This window comes from Rhinatrema bivittatum, chromosome 7 (genome assembly GCF_901001135.1).
Source record: "Rhinatrema bivittatum chromosome 7, aRhiBiv1.1, whole genome shotgun sequence".
In the NCBI taxonomy this organism is placed as follows: Eukaryota; Metazoa; Chordata; class Amphibia; order Gymnophiona; family Rhinatrematidae; genus Rhinatrema; species Rhinatrema bivittatum.
The window spans coordinates 134,213,974-134,234,335 of record NC_042621.1 but is presented as its reverse complement, the minus strand read 5'-3'; the positions used below and the strand labels follow the sequence as shown (position 1 = coordinate 134,234,335).

Below are 20,362 nucleotides of genomic sequence, written 5' to 3'. Positions count from 1 at the left end.
GTTTCTCTTAGGTTTTTCAGATGTGCCTTCCTCTCTGTGATCTCTTGTAGATTATGCACACTAACCTCTTTCTCTTACCTCTTTAGCTACTGCTAGAAAACCATAGTGGTCTTCTTTATTTACTTTTCTAACAAGGTTGGTTGCCCTTACAGTATTTCCTTTCATTGTGCTCACTACTCTACTTCCCCAGATTTTTTTCCCATTCAGCCAACAGTTTCTTGAGGTACTCTGAAACTGCTTGAGTAAATTCTACATCTTGATTTGGGTTTTGGAACCAACTCGATAAGGGTTTGCCTTAGTGCACATCACCACCATGTAGAAGGTAAATCCATGTCTGTACAACCTTTAATTGTCTCATTCACACTGGGCTTGTCAGTTGAAGCCTCTCATTAAGCCTTCTGCTGGGCCATGTGACTCAACATGATGCTTACCAATTGACAAAGCACCTTGCAAGCCTCTGGACTCTTACAAGCAGAAGTAGCTAACCTGTAAAATCATATTTTTAGTGGTGGTAATTTAAGTACAGGGAATCATTGAGCTCAAATCCTACTGACTCTTTATACAAAGATTTTAATTAATCAGTGGTTTTAGGCACACACACACTGCCGAGTATTCCAAGGCTCAATACTAATCTCCCGGATTGCTGCTTATCAGCTCTATATGACCCAATATAACAGGGTCATTTTTAAGCAGATACAAGATTTGACAGATACCCTGCCTCAACAATTCCAAGATCAGCTTCAAACCCTAGTAAACAAGGGTTTTGAGGCAGGCAAGCATGAGATCAGATCATCCTATGATATCTTTGATACTGCTACCAGAGTATCTGCAGCAGCTATTTCGGCAAGGAGATGGGCCTGGCTCAAGTCTTCCGACCTTCGCCCTGAGGTACAAGACCGGTTATCTGACCTACCGTGTGTAGGAGGTAACCTATTTGGGGAACAGATTCAACAGACAGTGGCGGAACTTAAAGACCATCATGAGACTTTGACAGCTCTCTGATACCTTCTGACTACTCTTCAAAACAGCCCTTCCAAAAGGACTCGTAAGAAGTCCTATCCGCCACCAACCAGATCCCGTGCCACGAGACCTTTTCAAAAAGCCCAGTCTCGTCAGACATGGAAACAAAAGCCACAAGCCGCTCCTCAACCAGGTCCAGCTTTAGGTTTTTGACTTCCACCTAGAGAGCAGCAGCCAGCCACTATTACCTCACATACCAGTGGGAGGCAGACTGTGCCATTTCAACAACATATGGCACTCAATCACCTCAGACCAATGGGTACTGGCGATAATTGCCCAGGGTTACCATCTGAACTTTCTCTCCGTGCCACCGGACTCCCCAACACTGCCGACGTGGGGAACATCTGATCACTCCATCCTCCTGGAACAGGAGGTTTCCCTCCTCCTCCAGTCCAGGGCAATAGAACCCGTACCCTACTCTCAGCACGGCCTAGGGTTCTATTCCCAGTACTTTCTAATCCCCAAAAAATCGGGAGGCGTTCGTCCTATTCTGGACCTACGGGCCCTCAACAAGTACCTCCAGCGAGAGAAATTCAAGATGGTAACCTTAGGCTCGCTTCTTCCTCTCTTACAAACAGGAGACTGGCTCTGCTCTCTAGACCTCCAGGACGCATACACTCATTGCGATAACTCCATCTCATCGCAAATACCTGAGGTTTCTAGTAGGCCCCAAGCACTATCAATACCGAGTGCTTCCATTCGGTCTAGCCTCTGCATCACGAGTCTTCATGAAATGCCTCGTAGTGGTTGCAGCCTTCCTAAGAACTCAGGGTGTTCACGTCTATCCCTATCTAGATGATTGGTTAATCAGGGCTCCCACTCAGCAAGCTGCTCAGTCGTCCCTCAGTCTAACCTTACACACTCTAATTTCATTAGGATTTCTCGTCGTCTACGACAAATCCTACTTAGTCCCATCTCAAACCTTATCGTTTATTGGGGCAGACTTGGACATTTTGCAGGCAAAGGCATTTCTGCCTCGACAGCGAGCTCTCACTCTCGTGTCTCTTGCACACCAGCTGCAGTCCCAGCACTCCGCGACTGCACGCCACTTCCTCATCCTCCTGGGACACATGGCGTCCTCAGTTCAAGTCACACCAATGGCCCGTTTGGCCATGAGAGTCATGCAGTGGACTCTAAGGTCACAATGGACTCAAAGAATTCAGCCCCTGTCGAACATTGTCCACGTAACCGACTCACTCTGTCAGTCTCTTGCCTGGTGGAAAAATCAGAACAATCTCCTCCAAGGCTTGCCGTTCCAGCCTCCAGACCCTCAAATAACTCTCACCACCGATGCTTCCAACCTCGGATGGGGAGCCCAAGTGGCCAATCTGCAGACACAAGGATCTTGGTCTCCAGCGGAAGCCAAACACCAAATAAATTTCCTGGAGCTTCGAGCAATCAGATATGCTCTCAGGGCATTTCAGGATCGCCTCTCAAATCAAGTCATCCTGATCCAGACGGACAACCAGATGGCCATGTGGTTCATCAACAAACAAGTGGGCATGGGCTCCTTCCTTCTGTGTCAGGAAGCTGCGCAGATATGGGCGGAAGCTCTCTCCCATTCGATGTGCCTGAAGGCCACCTGGTTGCCGGGAGTGGACAATGTGTTAGCTGGTTGCCGGGAGTGGACAATGTGTTAGCAGACAAGCTGAGTCGCATCTTTCAACCTCACAAGTGGTCTCTCAACCCCGCAGTAGCGAACTCCATCTTGCAACAATGGGGATATCCTCAGGTAGACCTCTTTGCGTCTGCTCAAAATCACAAAGTAGAGAACTTCTGCTCTCTCATTCGCAGCAAACATTCTCAGCCCAGAGGCGCATTCTCCCTCTCGTGAGCAACAGGTCTACTTTATGCATTCTCTCCACTTCCTCTTCTCTCGAAGACTCTCATGAAGTTACATCAGGACAAGGGTACCATGATCCTGATTGCACCTCACTGGCCACGCCAGGTGTGGTTTCCAATGCTTCAGGATGTCTCCATTCGCAGGCACATTCCACTGGGAGAGGACCTGCATCTGGTCACCCAAATCTTCAAGCCTTGTCCCTGACAGCATGGATGTTGAAAGGTTAATCCTTCAGCCACTTAACCTTTCTGAACCAGTTTCCCGTGTCCTGATTGCTTCGCGGAAGCCTTCCATGAGAAAATCTTACTCTTACAAATGGAAAAGGTTCACGTCATGGTGCTCTTCTCAGTCCTTGACCCCTTTACCTGTCCAATCACGAAGTTTTTGGACTGTCTCTGGCACTTATCAGAGTCAGGTCTAAAAACCTCTTCCATCAGAATGCATGTCAGTGCGGTAGCCGCCTTCCAAAAAGGTGTTGGGGATATTCCTATCTCAGTACAACCCCTTGTAACGTAACGTAGTGGAGGCTTGAGGTGAAGCAAGCCCTTTTCTGAAGGGCTTGCTTCACCTCAAGCCTCCACTACGTCCTCCAGCCCCTTCTTGGGACCTTAATCTAGTTTTGGGTTGGCTCATGAAATCACCATTCGAACATCTTCACGCTTGTGAACTTCGATATCTCACATGGAAAGTGATTTTCAGCTCACAGAGTTAGTGAATTACAGGCCCTAGTTACGTATCCGCCTTACACTAAACTTCTGTAGGACCGGGCAGTACTCCGTACTCACCCTAAATTCTTACCTAAGGTAGTTTCAGATTTTCATCTCAATCAATCCATCATACTACCTACCTTTTTTCCCAGGCCCCATTCCAATCCAGGAGAGCAGGCTCTGCATACCCTTGACTGTAAATGGTCTCTAGCCTTCTATCTAGACCGTACAGCTGCCCACAGGAAGAGCACTCAATTGTTCGTCTCTTTCCATCCTAACAAATTAGGGCAGCCTGTGGGTAAGCAGACTCTCTCCTCCTGGTTGGTGGACTGCATATCCTTTTGCTATCAGCAAGCGGGCATTCCATTTCAAGACCATGTTAAAGCACACTCTGTGAGGGCCATGGTGACTTCAGTAGCACACCTATGATTGGTGCCACTTCCTGACATTTGCAGGGCTGCCACCTGGAGTTCTCTCCATACCTTTGCAGCCCACTATTGCTTGGACAAAGCCGGAAGACAAGATTCCATCTTCGGCCAGTCTGTCCTTCATAACCTGTTTACAACGTGACATACCAACACCCTTCCGCCTGCCCGGTGGGGTTCAGGATGCCCTCTACCAAATTCCACTCCTGTTGTTGTGCCTGTGCCACATCTTTGGGTACATTTGGTGCATATTCGGACATCCTCAGCTCGGTACTCACCATATGTGAGGACTACCATCCTGCTTGTCCTGTGAGAAAGCAAATGTTGCTTACCTGTAACAGGTGTTCTCACAGGACAGCAGGATGTTAGTCCTCACGAAACCCGCCCGCTGCCCCACGGTGTTGGGTTCATAACGTTTTGTTGTTTTTATTTTTCGGCACTGCCTGTAGCTTTTAAATAAGACTGAAGGGGGACCCCTGCTGGCTGCAGGGTTAGTGCCATGCTGGGCATGCTCAGTAGGGCCCAGTCAAAGTTCTAGAAACTTGACAAAAGTGTTCCATGATTGGGCTCCATCCTGTGATGTCACCCATATGTGAGGACTAACATCCTGCTGTCCTGTGAGAACCCCTGTTGTTTTTATTTTATTTATTTATTTAAAACTTTTCTATACCGTCGTTGAATTAAATAACCATCACAACTGTTTACAGAAGGGCACAATAATGAGAAATATGGGTGGTATATATTACAAATTAATCATGTGCCATCATACTACGGTAACAATTTAAAATAATAAACTAAGTGTGTAAAGTTAATCCTGACTGTTAAGTAAGCAACATTTGCTTTACCTAGAACAGGTGTTCTCGGAGGAAACAGAATGTCAGTATTCACAAAACTCTCCCTCCTCCCCTTGTAATTAGTTTCTTCAAGTTTTAGCTTTATCATGGACTATGGGGACCCTGTATCAGATGTAGGAGCAGCCAGGGCTTTGATATCAAAGTTGTTCGAGGACAGACATCCTGCTGTCATTGGAACAGCTGCTACAGATATGTAACTGTATTTTACCTAGACAAACTCTTTGAATATTAATTTGTTTGTGGGTGATATTTATTACAGTATCAGTTGTTAGTACCTTCACATCATTCCTCCGTCCCTATCATTTTATAATGCTTACATCTCTGAGGATGTCATCAGGGCCAGGGAGAGATGAGATTTAGTTGGAGCGACTTGGTTGCAATCTTGCATGGGAGCTGGGTTGGGGATGATGAGACTTAAAGCTATGGGAGTAGTGCTTCAGAGGAGGACAGAATCCACTTGACTTTGATCAGTATGCCACTACTGATCCAGTTGGTTAATGATTAGAAAAATATAAGGTAATGGAATATTACCAATTGATGAATATATGGAATATGAAACCACAACCCTTTCCATAAAAAAAAAATTTTTCTTAATTTTTTCAAATAAAATACATTTTTCAAAAGTATTGTTGTCGAACACAACAGGTACAGTTAATTTTTGTTTATTTGATTGAAGTAAGTTGATTTGGACACATGACAATTAGTGATTGACCAAGGTGACCATTATTAATTGTCATCATGATACACATGATGGCATTGAGACCACAAACATGGATGAAGAGTAAAACAAGGCCTAAAAACTCCTTTCACACTTTGTCATGGCTGTCATACTGGGACTGATACTTTTTTAATTCAAGTAGAATACAAGAAAGCTGTTATCTTATAGAGTTCTGTATTCTGCTCTTAATTTACACAGGTGTAAAGCATGAATCTTCCTTAACTGCTGATGACTGCTTTGAGTTGGGGAAAATTGCATACAGTGAAGCAGATTATTACCATACAGAATTGTGGATGGAGCAGGCTCTGCGGCAGCTGGATGATGGCGAGGAAGCCGCCATTGATAAAGTGTCTGTCCTGGATTACTTAAGCTATGCTGTATACCAACAGGGGGACCTAAATAAGGCTCTTCTACTTACCAAAAATCTCCTCCAACTAGGTGAGTCCCTCATTCTGTCTTGGAAAATAAACAGTAGCTTCAGCACTCTTATACCTTTTCTGATTCGGGACAGCCACAGTGCAGTTAACTTCTCTGCCAGAGATGCACTTAGTTGGTAATGAGAGAAAATATGCTTGTGAAACACTGCCATTTGTTAAGGAGGTAGCATTCAAGGTACCAGCACAATTAAGACAAGACAATGGCACATGGGGTACGTCCCAAGGTACTGAAGTGGGTACTGATTGTGCCATTTACAGCTCTGTTCAGCTTATCACTGTAAAACAGGGGAGGTACCAAGATACTGGTAAAGAATAGATGTAATATTGCTCCACAAGGGTGGTAAAGTAGCTGGAGCTGAAAACTATAGCCCTGTTAGTCTGACATCAACAGTAGGTAAAGTAAATGCTTTTTCAAGAAAAAACTATATTGAAACCAGTGGATTACAGCAGTGGTCTCCAACCCTGTCCTGGGGGCCCACCAGCCAGTCGGGTTTTCAGGATAGCCACAATGAATGTGCATGAGAGAAAATGTGCATGTCATGGAGGCAGTGCATGCAAATTTTCTGTCATGCATATTCATTGTGGCTATCCTGAAAACCCGACTGGCTGGTGGGACCCCAGGACAGGGTTGGGGACCACTGGATTACAGGATCCTAGGCAATATAGTTTCATAAATGGAATATATTTCCAAACAAACTTTGATTTTTTTGAGCTGACCAACATACTTGATCGAGATTCAATTAATGTGCCCTAGACTGATTTCAGTAAGACTATTGGTAAATGGAATTCATATCAAGGAAATATGGATTAGCAGTGGAGTGCATCAGTAGTGAGTCCTAGAACTGAATCTGATCAGTTTTCATATTGCAGAGGAGTTAGCTATTGATGTAGATAGACCAAATGAAGAGTTTTTCTAATCAGACTTGAGAAATGATTATTTTCTTGGAAATTCAGTGCAAAAATGTAGTTATGCATGTTTGGGATGTGGTAATCCAAGTGAGCAGTCCATGCATTGAGGTACTGTTTACCACACAGGAAAGTTATCTTGGGTGATTAATATCTGGTGAACTTAAGGTTATGGAACAGTATGCCAAAGCATTGGACAGTAACAGAGCAATGCTACAGTGCATAGGGAGAAGTACAGATGCACGTCACTTTTTTTTGTTAACAATCAAATCATTTAATGCCCCGTCAAAATCTTTTTTCTCTATTGTACTCAATAATCTCTTCCATGCTCAAAAAACGAGTCATTACTTAATTGAAAAATCTTCACTGGAGGCTACAGAGAAAACTCTAACTCTCGTAGCCTACCTGATTTAATCAAAGCGAAAAAATTTTTTTAGGAGTAGAGGAACGGTTTCATATATATGAGTTTTAAACCATAAAATGGTATACTCTGTTTGCGTGTATAATCATAAACCAAACCTCCTCCACCCTATATTTTTAGGATTCCATGCATCATAGGTAAAATTGCATATATTTTTTGTTCTTTTTTTCTTTTTTTTGTTTAGTTTTATATTATGTCAACAAACTTTTCAAAGCATGCTTTAAATGTCCCGACTTATCTGATAATGCTGAAAAGCCAGACGTAGCCACGTTTCTGGTCCATAACAGGACCTTTCCTCAGGGGATATTCTCCTGTTTTCAATCAGTCGGTGTACCACGATAACTAGAACAAAATGCAATGATGTTATCTTTCTTCAAGGCGCCATTACACGCTCTTCCACTCTCAAACGCCTATTACTAATAGCCACAGCTTTTAACCTAAGCACACAGATGGTTCCAGGCCCAATCACAACATCCGTTGCTGTGACGTAATCACGTGTGATTCAAATCAATGAGCCCCAATCCAGCGCGTCATTTAATCCCTGGGGAGCTTGTGTTTTAAGAGTAAAAATCCAAAATGCTTCACGTTTGTTCAACAAATTTTTGCGATCTCCTCCTCTTAAAGTTAATGGCACATGATCAATCACTGTCCATTTTAGTACACTGTACGAATGACCCTGCTGTACACAGTGTGTAACAATTGGTGCTGTCAATGTGGATGTATTCAGTTTAGATTTATGTTCATTTAATCTCACTCTAATTTTGCGGGTAGTTCTGCCGACATATACACAAGGGCAGATAATTACATAAATAATGTGATCAGAGTTGCATGTTGTATTGTGTTTACGATAAACTTGATAGCCTGTTACAGGTTCCTGCCAATTCTTACCATCTATGCTGTTTCTACAGTGGGGACACTGTCCGCACTGTTGATGTCCCGTTATCAAGACTTGTGAATGCGGCAGAGATTGAGCATGTACCAATTTATCCTTGATATTGGCACCACGTGTGGTCACAATAAGCGGTGTTTCTTTAAAAATGTCATGTAAGGCTAATACATGCCAATGACGGCGTATCGATGATGAAATGACATTTGTAGCCACTAATTGTTTCAAAACGCAAACAAGTTGTGGATTCTCTTTAGAAGGTTTGTACTGTAACAAGCTCTGCCTATCCGAATATTTCGCCCTTTTGTAAGCATTCTTGATTGCCGATCTCGGATACCCGCGTTCCAGAAATCTGTCACACAAAATAGATGCTTGAATTTCAAAATCCCTTATTGTAGAACAAATTCGTTTTGCAGGAAAAACTGACTTGCAGGTAACCCGCACTTGAAGGAATGGGGGTGGTGGCTGTGGAATTTCAATAAATTATTTTTGTCCGTAGGTTTACAGTACATAGTGGTTCTAAATGTGCCTTCTTCCAAGATGATCAAAACATCTAAAAATGCTATCTGAGATGTGGATTGTTGTATTGTAAACTTTAAATGAGGATTCTGTCCATTTATCCAATCAAAAAAAATGTCAATTGTTGTTGGGTGCCACACCATATAAGCAGGATATCATCTATATACCGAACCCATAAGGTAATATATTGCCACCATTCAGCTTTATAAACAACATCTTCTTCAAACCTCATGACATAAATGTTGGCAGTTGTTGGAGCCAATGGTGATCCTATTGGGATCCCATGGATTTGCCAAAAGATTTCAGTGTTGAACATAAAATAATTATGATACAGTACTGTATCTAGTAACTGTAAAATAACACCTGTAGATATGCGTTGATGATCTAACCTATGCGCTAAACATTGTGAAATCTCAAATGCTTGCGTCTGAGGAATGTTGGTATATAGCGCAACAATATCCAATGTTACCAACATATAATTTTGAGATGTCTAATTGAATTGATTGAAGTTTTTGCAACAAATGTATCGTATCCTTCACATAAGATTGTGCTTGTGTTACATAAGATTGTAAAATTTTGTCTAATAATATCGCAGGCGCTTCCAACACTGAATCATTTAACGATACTATGGGACGTATGGGTGGTTTGAGATCCTTATGAATTTTTGGCAAAGAGTATATAACAGGTATCCACGGATGTTCAACAATCAAAATTTTTTTTTTCTTTTTCTGTTAGCCCAGAAGTGGACTCCACTATGCTTTGTAATGTTAATAATAGTGTTTGAGTGGGATCTGATGACATTTTTTGATAGAATCTCCCATCATTAAGATGTTGCAACATGGCTTCCTCATATGTACCTTTATCCTGCAATACCACCCCTCCACCCTTGTCAGCTGGTTTTATGATGAGCTGATCATTGATTTCTAAAGATTTTAAAGCCATTCTAAGAGGAAATATAGGGTGGAGGAGGTTTGGTTTATGATTATACACGCAAACCGAGTACACCATTTTATGGTTTAAAACTCATATATATGAAACCCTTCTTCTACTCCTTAAAAATTTTTTTCGCTTTGATTAAATCAGGTAGGCTACGAGAGTTAGAGTTTTCTCTGTAGCCTCCAGTGAAGATTTTTCAATTAAGTAATGACTCGTTTTTTGAGCATGGAAGAGATTGAGTACAATAGAGAAAAAAGATTTTGATGGGGCATTAAATGATTTGATTGTTAACTCAAAAAATTCCCCAAAACAAATTGGTGCTTTTTGAGGTTTGGTATCTTACTTTCTTTTGTTAAACATTGAGACTTCATCTGGGAAGGTGTTATTTCCAAAAGGATATGAACTGACAGTTTAAAGGATTGCCAAAATTAGGCAGTCTGCTCCAGAAACCCCCTGAAATAAGACTTAAGGATGTAAATATGTATACCAGAGAGAGGATGAAATATAAGACATTCAAATAATTAAAAGTATAATTGCAAGAAGCATTTTTACGGAAAAAGTTCTAGAACAAGAGATTAGAGTTTGAGGCTCAAATAGTAATAGAATTCAAGAAGACCTGAGATAAGCACAGAAGTGAAGGAAAAACCTTAGAAACTTTGGTGTATGGTGATGGAAAAGGACTGGGCTGAATAGATGGACTTTATTGCTCTTTTGTGCTGTCATATTTTGTTTCTTTGGCATAGTTCCACATAGTGGTGAGAGTTTTTCAGTTGGGGAAAAGAGAAAAACGGTAGTGGGTAGGTTGAATGGTGGTTGTCACAGAATACACTACACTTGTTTTGTTTTTTTATTTTTATTTTTTAACTTTTCATTTAAACAAAGCCAGAATACAGGCAAGGCATCTTTATCATACAAGTCTCCAGCAATTGCAAACCAAGTACAACACCAAAAGATTGTCCCCCTCTGATTGCATAGAATGATAAAATTCCCAGTAGGGGTCCCAGATCCTGTTTATATAACAATTCTTTAACTTTCAGCATAGATGTTAACTTTCAATTAAGGCAACTGAATGGATCTGAGTCCGCCAGTGTTCCAAAGTAGAAACAGATTTCCATTTCAATGCAATTGATAAGCATGCCGCATGCAACAGCTGTTGTATCAACAATTTCTGAAACTTGCCAAGTCTTTGGTTACCCCATAGCCCGGGGGACAAAACCACCAAAACTCCCACTATTCGGTTATGTCCCTCTCTCTGCCAAAAGGCAGATTTATGCAGACAACCCCACCAAACATGCATATATGAACCATTTTGCCACAATCACACCAACACAAAGGTGAGACTGAGGCATTAAACTTACAGGAGAGCATGGGATATTTATAACTTTGCATTATTAATCTGACCAGCAATTCACCTCTTTTGGCTCACACAGAAGACTTAGTGCGCTTTACGCCAAATAAGCCTCCATGTCTTGGATTGTAACTGGAGCCCCAGATCTTCCTCCCACTGCTCTTCAACTTTCAGAATGGGGGGTACGATTTAGGTAGACTTCTATAATTGCCCTGTATATTATGGAGTGCACTTTCTGAGTGCACTTTCTGCCTAGCAAGTCCCCCAGCAAAGGCTAACTCTACCGGTGAAGGCTTGGTCTACTGCCAACCCTGTTTTCTGTTCAGATTCTCAAGCAAGTGAGTATAGTAGGACTGGGCAGGAATTTCAAACTCTTCTTGAAACTCCTCAAAGGACCTAACCCTATCCTCTTCATACAAATCATTCAAACATTGCAGTTCAGCCTCCCACCATTGTTTTGCCTCATGGCTATATGTATGGAGTGATAATGCTGGATTCCTCCATGGGGTGAGAATGCCAGGGGCCCTTTCCACTAATACCCAACTCTCTGAATAGTGCTCTCCAGCATTTAATTGTATAAGCAATGGTAGGGCAAATTCTACATGCCCTTCTTCCCCCAGGGGATGTTTAACTAGACATAAGCAATGAGAGATCAGTCTCCCTTGCCATATTCCTCTCAGTGGCTAACCACAGAGATGAACTGACTCTAAACAACCATGAAAAGATTCCCTGTAAGACGGCAGCCCAAAAATAGGCTTGTAGATCTGGAAAAGCCATACCCCCCCAATTCCTTAGACCTACACAAAGTATGCAGCTTAACCCTCACAGGTTTACCACCCCACAAAAACTCCAGAAGCATGCTAGTCACTGTTGCAAAATATTGTTTAGGAAGAAAGCAAGACACATGTACCAATAAAGTAGCCTAGGTAATATATTCATCTTGATAACATTGATTCTACTCCCCCCCCCCCCCGAAGGAATATAATAGCCCTGCCATTCCCACAGATCTAGTTGAATCTTAGTAAAAATTGGTACGTAATTGAGCTGATAAAGATCTCCAAAATTTCCAGGCACGAAAATATCCAAATATCTAATATGAGAACGCTCTTTTGAAGGGAGCAAAGCAATCAGGGATATCTTCCACCTTGCTAACACCAATAGGAAAAATCTCTAATTTATGATTAACTTTATAGCCAGTAACTTCCCCAAAAGTCGCCAGTACTGCTTACAGCTTTGGCCCCGATCTTTTGGGCTCCAGGGGCGATCCGGGAAACTACAGACCGGTTAGCCTGACTTCAGTGCCAGGAAAAATAGTGGAAAGTGTTCTAAACATCAAAATCACAGAACATATAGAAAGACATGGTTTAATGGAACAAAGTCAGCATGGCTTTACCCAGGGCAAGTCTTGCCTCACAAATCTGCTTCACTTTTTTGAAGGAGTTAATAAACATGTGGATAAAGGTGAACCAGTAGATATAGTATACTTGGATTTTCAGAAGGCGTTTGACAAAGTTCCTCATGAGAGGCTTCTAGAAAAAGTAAAAAGTCATGGGATAGGTGGCGATGTCCTTTCGTGGATTGCAAACTGGCTAAAAGACAGGAAACAGAGTAGGATTAAATGGGCAATTTTCTCAGTGGAAGGGAGTGGGCAGTGGAGTGCCTCAGGGATCTGTATTGGGACCCTTACTTTTCAATATTTATAAATGATCTGGAAAGAAATACGACGAGTGAGATAATCAAATTTGCAGATGACACAAAATTGTTCAGAGTAGTTAAATCACAAGCAGATTGTGATAAATTGCAGGAAGACCTTGTGAGACTGGAAAATTGGGCATCCAAATGGCAGATGAAATTTAATGTGGATAAGTGCAAGGTGATGCATATAGGGAAAAATAACCCATGCTATAATTACACAATGTTGGGTTCCATATTAGGTGCTACAACCCAAGAAAGAGATCTAGGTGTCATAGTGGATAACACATTGAAATCGTCGGTACATTGTGCTGCAGCAGTCAAAAAAGCAAACAATGTTGGGAATTATTAGAAAGGGAATGATGAATAAAACAGAAAATGTCATGCCTCTGTATCGCTCCATGGTGAGACCGCACCTTGAATACTGTGTACAATTCTGGTCGCCGCATCTTAAAGATATAATTACGATGGAGAAGGTACAGAGAAGGGCTACCAAAATGATAAGGGGAATGGAACAACTCCCCTATGAGGAAAGACTAAAGAGGTTAGGACTTTTCAGCTTGGAGAAGAGACGACTGAGGGGGGATATGATAGAGGTGTTTAAAATCATGAGAGGTCTAGAATGGGTAGATGTGAATCGGTTATTTACTCTTTCGGATAGTAGAAAGACTAGGGGGCACTCCATGAAGTTAGCATGGGGCACATTTAAAACTAATCGGAGAAAGTTCTTTTTTACTCAACGCACAATTAAACTCTGGAATTTGTTGCCAGAGGATGTGGTTAGTGCAGTTAGTATAGCTGTGTTTAAAAAAGGATTGGATAAGTTCTTGGAGGAGAAGTCCATTACCTGCTATTAAGTTCACTTAGAGAATAGCCACTGCCATTAGCAATGGTAACATGGAATAGACTTAGTTTTTGGGTACTTGCCAGGTTCTTATGGCCTGGATTGGCCACTGTTGGAAACAGGATGTATGGCATTTTCTTATGTTCTTAACAGACATAACACATCTGCATATAGGGATATATGGTGCGATTTCTCTCCCACTGGTATGCCCAGTATCTCCCTATCAGCCTGCAATCGAATTGCTAGGAGCTCTATGGCCAGGTGAAAAAGCAATGGAGATAACTGACAAACTTGGGAGTACCTATTTCAATCGGGGAAGAAGTCCAATATATAACCATTCGTGATAATTCTGGCCCTCAGGTGATCATAAAACGCTCTGATCCAATCGCAAAATTGATCAGGAACCCCATATTTGCAAAGAGCAGCAAATAAGAAAGCCAATGCAGCCTATCAAAGGCCTTCTCATCGTCTAGACTGATCACCAGCCCAGCAATCTTATCGCGTTTAGCCAAAGCCATTAAATCAAATAACTGTCTGGTATTATCCACCGAAGAACGAACCTTAAAGCGCGACTGATCATGCCCGATCAGGGACCCCATGCAGTTTTCCAGCCAGAGCTGCAGAACCTTAGCCAAAAGTTTCATATCAGCATTCAACAGGGAGATGGGCCTATACGCCCATGCTTATACACAAGATAGCATCTGTCAACATTTTGCTTGTTCTGGGCGCTGCAACAAATCACATAAGTACTTCAAGGGGCCAAGCATATCTGCTAAACATTTATAAAAATCTATAGAATAGCCATCTGGCCCAGGACTTTTCTTAGCCGGAAACCATGAAATTGCCTCCTGCCAATTTATTCTTGAGAGAAAGTTGGTATATCCAGCCCATCCAGATAACTGGCTATTGCTGTATCAGAGGCCTGTCCCTCCACTGGGTACAGAGAGGCAAAAATTTCTTGAAACCATAGATTAATGCTCTCGTCTGTATAAACCAACTTGCCATCTACTCGCTTAATCTTGGTTATCAAGGTATATTGATTCCTTCACCTCAACAAATGCACCAGCATAGCTCCCGTCTTCTCTCCGTATTCATAGTAATGGTGTTTGGAAAATCACGTTAATTTCTACATTCTCCAAATGTAACTCTCTAAGATCTGCCCTGCACCTTTCCAAAGCCTGATAGAAGCGAGATAAGCCAGTACGTTTATGTTCTCTTTCTAACTGATCTATTTTTTGCTCAAAAAAATTATTCACACTGGAGTCTTTCTTGCAATGCAAAGTAAAAACGATATGACCCCCGCAATATGGTTTTCAAAGTTTACCTTAATACTGGGGAATAATCATCCGAGTTGTGGATCTGAACTTTGCCACAGCCTGGTGGATCATATTACAAAAAGGCTTATGATGCAACAGGTAGGTATTCAGCCTTCAGTTTTTACCCTACGAAGACTGCGAAGCCAGCTGGATTGGTAGCCAAATCAGATTGTGGTTGTTAGGGACTCTGGGCAAAATGTCTGCAAAACCCATCTTGCCCACTAACATGTGATAACAGAAAAAAAAATCTATGCGGCTGTGTGATTGGAACCGGGAGAGTAGTAAGTAAAATCTTTGCCAGATGACTTTTGCTCCCTCCAAACGTCCAGTAATCGCAAGTACGTCGTCATATATCCTGAAGCATGTCCGCCAACCTGCTCATCTATCCACCTGAGGACCTGTCCACTCTGGGATCTAGGCAGACATTCCAGTCTCCACCAATTACAAGATAAGTTGAAAAGGCCTCCACCACCATACTGAAACTAGCATAGAACTCCTGCTGCCTTACATTCGGCCCATAGACATTAGCCAGCACAAAATGTTCCCTTTGTAAAGAACTTTCCATTAACACAGCTGCCATCCCCATCTGATTGATTTAAACTTATGCACCCTCGAGTGGTACAGATCTGTGTATAAGGATACAGACACCTAAACGTTTGGAGTTAAATGAGGCATATTCAATGTGCCCCACCCAGTCCCTAACTAACTTACAGGCCGATACAGTAAGGAGCAGTAGAAAGAGGTGCGTTAGTGCCGGGCGCATCCGCGTTTGCCGCACGCACAGTCTGCATCACCTACCGCTCAATACTGTATTTAAATGGCATGCAAATGCAAGCCGCGTCCATGAAGCGCAATCCATTTTACTGTTTAGGCGCTTATAACAGCACCTATACAGTATCCTGGGTGCGCTGGTATCTGTCATTTCAAATGACAGGTACCAGGAAGTGGATCCCAACTTTAACCAAAAACCTAAAATCCCCTCCTCTCGAAGCAAGGCGCAGGCGAAAAGCGACTCGACATGTAAAGTGTAACCAAAGTTAACTTACTTTTTTCTTGCAGCCCTCTCTGCCCTCCTCCAGAGACGCGCACTGCGGCTCCCCTGCCTCCTGGGGGCAGCCGGTGGTGAAAGTGGCCCCGCCGGCTAAGATGGCTACCCGGATGGATTTTAGGTTTTTAGGTTTTCTTTTGGTTAAAGTTGCTTCGGGGAGAGGGTAGAGAGGACTGTGGCTGCCCCGGAGACCGGCACCCATGGGCGCGGCCAGGGCAGGTGAGCTGGGGCTGGGGGAAAGTTTGCCGCCTACCCTTACCCCTGCCTCTAACGCAGGGGTAAGTGTAGGCGGTAAGTTAGCAGGTTAAATGCACGGCAAAACTGCAGGTTTAAAAAGCGATAATCAGGGCGCGCGTTACTATATGGGAGGGAATAGCTAATCCGATCGTTTACATCTCATATACATGCCGTGGGCGGAAAGGGTTACCCGTTGATTTAAAGAGGCGGTAAGGATGGGTTAAAAGGGATAGTGAATCGCGGGTTGGTCTAACGCGGCCAAATTGTGAGTAGAAAGCGGGTTAGAAGCAGGGTAACCGCGGCCGCACTTTACTGTTAGAATGCTCCAAATCAAACAGATGCATTTCCTGAAGGAGCACTACATGAGCCCCCTTTTTCTTCATATCCCAGAATTCTCTGCATTTTGATTGGTGACCCAGTTCCTTGAACGTTTAAGGAGACTATTAAGTGGAAAACTAGCCTTAATCACAAAGCAAAAATAAAATACTATCCCAGAGCAATAGTAAGAGAACCAGTGCAAGCATCCAACAGTTTTAATACCCATACCTCCAAAAATCTTTACAAACCCCCAACCTACCAATCTCGTTCCCCCCACACACACCAACCTAATCCTAACAAATGCATCCAGACACCCAAACTGGGACATTCTAGGATGACACACCCAGAAAAAACCCCAAACCAACCTCCATACCCAACAAACGAGAGCCAGGACAAGTGGGGGATACCCCGAGACAGCCCTCTTCTCCCCCCCCCCCCCCCCCCAAGCCATCAGGATAACATATCGAGCGTCCAATAGTCTCATATTCTGTCCCATAAGAGACCTGGGTCACAAGGAAAGCACAGTCCACTTTGCGAAGTTTCCCCCAGAGGCATTCGGCGCTCTCATATGAACGATAAATTGTGTAGTCCAGTTAGTACTTTCAGATTGAGCTGTTTGACATTCATCACCATTCAAGACCCAAGATTGCAAATCTATGAATTCTTATTAGCAGGAAAAATGAATCCAAATCTCTCCCACCCATCCCCCACCCCTCCGAACCACCCCAGAAACATTCACCATCCCCTCGCCCCAATTAACTAGAATATATGAAGAGCATTTAAGAAAATTTATAAATCTTAAGTTACGATTTCTTAAAGTGTTTTTTCCAAATTCTCAATTTTGGAGGCTATTTGCATATTCTCCTTAATTGACAATTGCATTCCTTTAATTGATTGAACCTCAGTCTTATTTTCCTCACAAAATTCTTTAGTTTGAGTCTTAACTGCTTCCAGAGATAAGTCTAGTCTCCATATCCTCGATTTTAGTTTCCATAGGATTAAGCAATCATCTTACTCAGGCCTTCAATGGCATTCCATATAGACTCTTAAGATAATATGGGTTGATCTTACCAAAAAAACAGACATATTTGATGTTTCATTAGCTGAGGAAACCATCTCCAGACTCAGCTCCCTGCAGAAAGCAAGATGTTTCGGGAGCTTGAATGCCAGAAGTCGCCACCAAGCTTTCCATCTCAGTTGTGAGAGGAAGAAACCCGGTCTTCTCTGCCTGAAATATTTCCCCTCCCATGGACGATGCTCTCACCAATTCTAGATTTGACAGGGGAGTCTGTACACCAGACAAAAAGGCGGTTGAATCAAAGGAGAGGGCGAGTGACTTTTTCTTGCTCCTTTCTGAGCGATTCTTCCGGCGGTCTCAGTCCTCGTACTATGTGGGTGTCCATCGGCCCACTCAGAAGTAAACCGGAGAGGGCTGCAGTTGTAGCCCTATCCTTCACACATCTCTTTCAAGACAAATTCAGCATTGCAGAAGAAGTTAGAGTGGTAGAATGCCCAGTATCAGTGTTGCTCCACCATCTTAGAAGGGTTCCTCCCCTAGAGCCAGCCTACATGTTCCACTAATTTCTATCATGTTACAAAGTTCTTCACTAACTCAATTTTTCACAAAAACATAAACAGAATAGAATAGATAACTGTAAGGTGTTCCTAATTTGCTCTGTTAAATTCTTGTTGCACTGTCATAGATTTCAGTTGATCTATCTTCCACTTTCCTCAATACTTATCCCATACCAGCTTGAATTTTGTAAATGTTTGTGTCCAACACATCTACTAGGAGGTTATGCCATGAATCCAACCATTTTGTGAAGAAATATTGTTATTCCTTTGAATGTTTTATAATTTCTCTTTCCACTATAAAGTTTGTTTCTTGTGCATTATTTATAGTTTTAGAGGTATTTGAATATCTCTCACATCTTCCCTGTCTCTTCTCAACTGAAGGCCAATGTACTAAAAGTTGCATTATTTAAAAAATGGTGTTCCTTGTGCAAAAAAAGCAAAATAGTGTAATTTTTGATGATGCACACTCTTGGCTTTTAGCATATAAAGCTCCATTTGCAAAATAATGTGCATTTACAAGTAAAACTTTGTGTGTAGTTTGCTATCCAAAAAATTGTATTCACATTCAAAATTGTGCTGCGGTGATGCAGTATTGTGCAAAGGAGCTTAATTATGGATTTTAAGAAAACTGGCACAGTAAAATAGCTTCATAGATCAGTTTTCACAGCTTCATTTCTGGGAGGTAATTAACATTTTTGCCAGATATTTCATGCAAAATTTGCTATGGGGCTCATTTGCATGTGTAGCAGTTTTGTGACTTCCTTGCTTTGCCAGTGGAAATCCTGCATCTTAGTACATCTGTGTCCTAGTGTAAGGTAGAGGAGCAACCCTTAAGGTACTGTATTTCTGATTTGAAATGTCCAATATACTGGCAGTCATCTGCTTGAGAGATTAGTAGCAGGTGGGGAGTTTGGGGCAGTATGCTTATCAAAACCATAATGAGGGTGTCCTAAGGCATCATTTACCCTCATTTCAAAAAGACTTCCATCAGCTCTTTTCACTCTGCCAACATGTACAATTGAAATCCTTAAAGAAATGCAGGCTGAGGCCCTCCTGCCAACCTTCTGATAAAGGGGCTCCCAGTGCACCCCTTAGCACCCTGCCTGTCTCTTTGAAACTCTTCAGTTAAACTCAGGGCAAGAGGGAGCACTCTTCCCTCTGTCACTGCTTACAGATTTTAAAATGCCACCTCATAAACTCCTTTGCCCCACACATGCAGGGCATAAACATGTAAGGTCATTGGGCCCCATTTTGAAATTTGGCAACAAGATGTTTGGGGGAGCAGGCAAGAGGTTCATTAACAATGGAATAAAAGGTGAGAATATATTCATCAGACAAGTAACTGAAATCCACTGTGCTACAAGAATAGAAGAGGGTGAGGTGGAAGAAGTTTCGAACGAGGGTTATCATCCACTATTTGAGAATCGTAATGTTCTTTTATTCAGGATAAGCAGTCCAGAGTCACACGTCCTCAGATGTCTGTTTCTTATAAAGGCTGTTTCAGGAGTGACAAGGAATTGCACTGACTAACAGCTAAATGTATAGAAGACTGCCTCTATAAATGCAAGCAATCTTCCATATATTCTGTATGCAGCTCCTTGTGCCTTCTGAAACAGCTTTTATGCAAAACACAGATGGGTCGAAGGATGTATATGACTCTTTGAACCTACATGGACTGCTTATTCTGAATAAAAACATTTGATTCTCAAATTATAACCCTCGTTTGAAACTTCTTCCATATCACTCTCTTCTATTCTTAATTATTGCTGGTGAGGATGCCCCAGAATGTTCTGAACTTCACATCCCAGTTTCTCTATAGAGCCAACTGATTGGTTAAGGTGTTTAAACCAGCAACTTGGGTAGATCTGAATTGAAAGTTGATGAGCAGCTCCATACATATACAGTAACAGGATCACTGAGTTTTATTATCAAAGAGATGCTTTTTGGTGGTGGCCTGCCAAACCTTCCTTGTGAATGGGTAATACTGTTTACGCAGTAGAAGTAATTTCTGAATGTTTGTTAACAGATCCTGAACACCAAAGAGCAAATGGGAACTTGAAGTATTTCCAGTACATTATGTCTAAAGAAGACAACCAAAGTAATTCTTCCTCCATGGAAGAGAGTCAGCCAGAGCAGGGCAGCAAGACTAAGAGAAAGGGGCGTCCCGAGGACTACCTGTCTGAAAGGAAGAAGTACGAGAAGCTGTGCCGTGGCGAGGGAATCAAAATGGTAATTTGCTAGAAGCAATTATGATACAAAGGGAATCCAGGCATTTGGGGGGGGGGGGGAGAGGGGGAGATATTAATACAGAG

At 42.3% G+C, this 20,362-nt stretch overlaps 1 protein-coding gene across 3 annotated transcripts in view; it reads left to right on the top strand.

Annotated features, from left to right (window-relative positions):
• Positions 1-20,362, top strand: part of P4HA1 (prolyl 4-hydroxylase subunit alpha 1) — a 280,816-nt gene that overhangs the window by 112,611 nt on the left and 147,843 nt on the right. For all 3 annotated transcript variants that reach the window (XM_029609177.1, XM_029609175.1, XM_029609176.1), the window contains exons 6-7: positions 5,766-6,005; positions 20,077-20,279. In XM_029609177.1, coding sequence (XP_029465037.1) covers positions 5,766-6,005; positions 20,077-20,279 — 443 coding nt within the window. The remainder of the gene's footprint in view (positions 1-5,765; positions 6,006-20,076; positions 20,280-20,362) is intronic.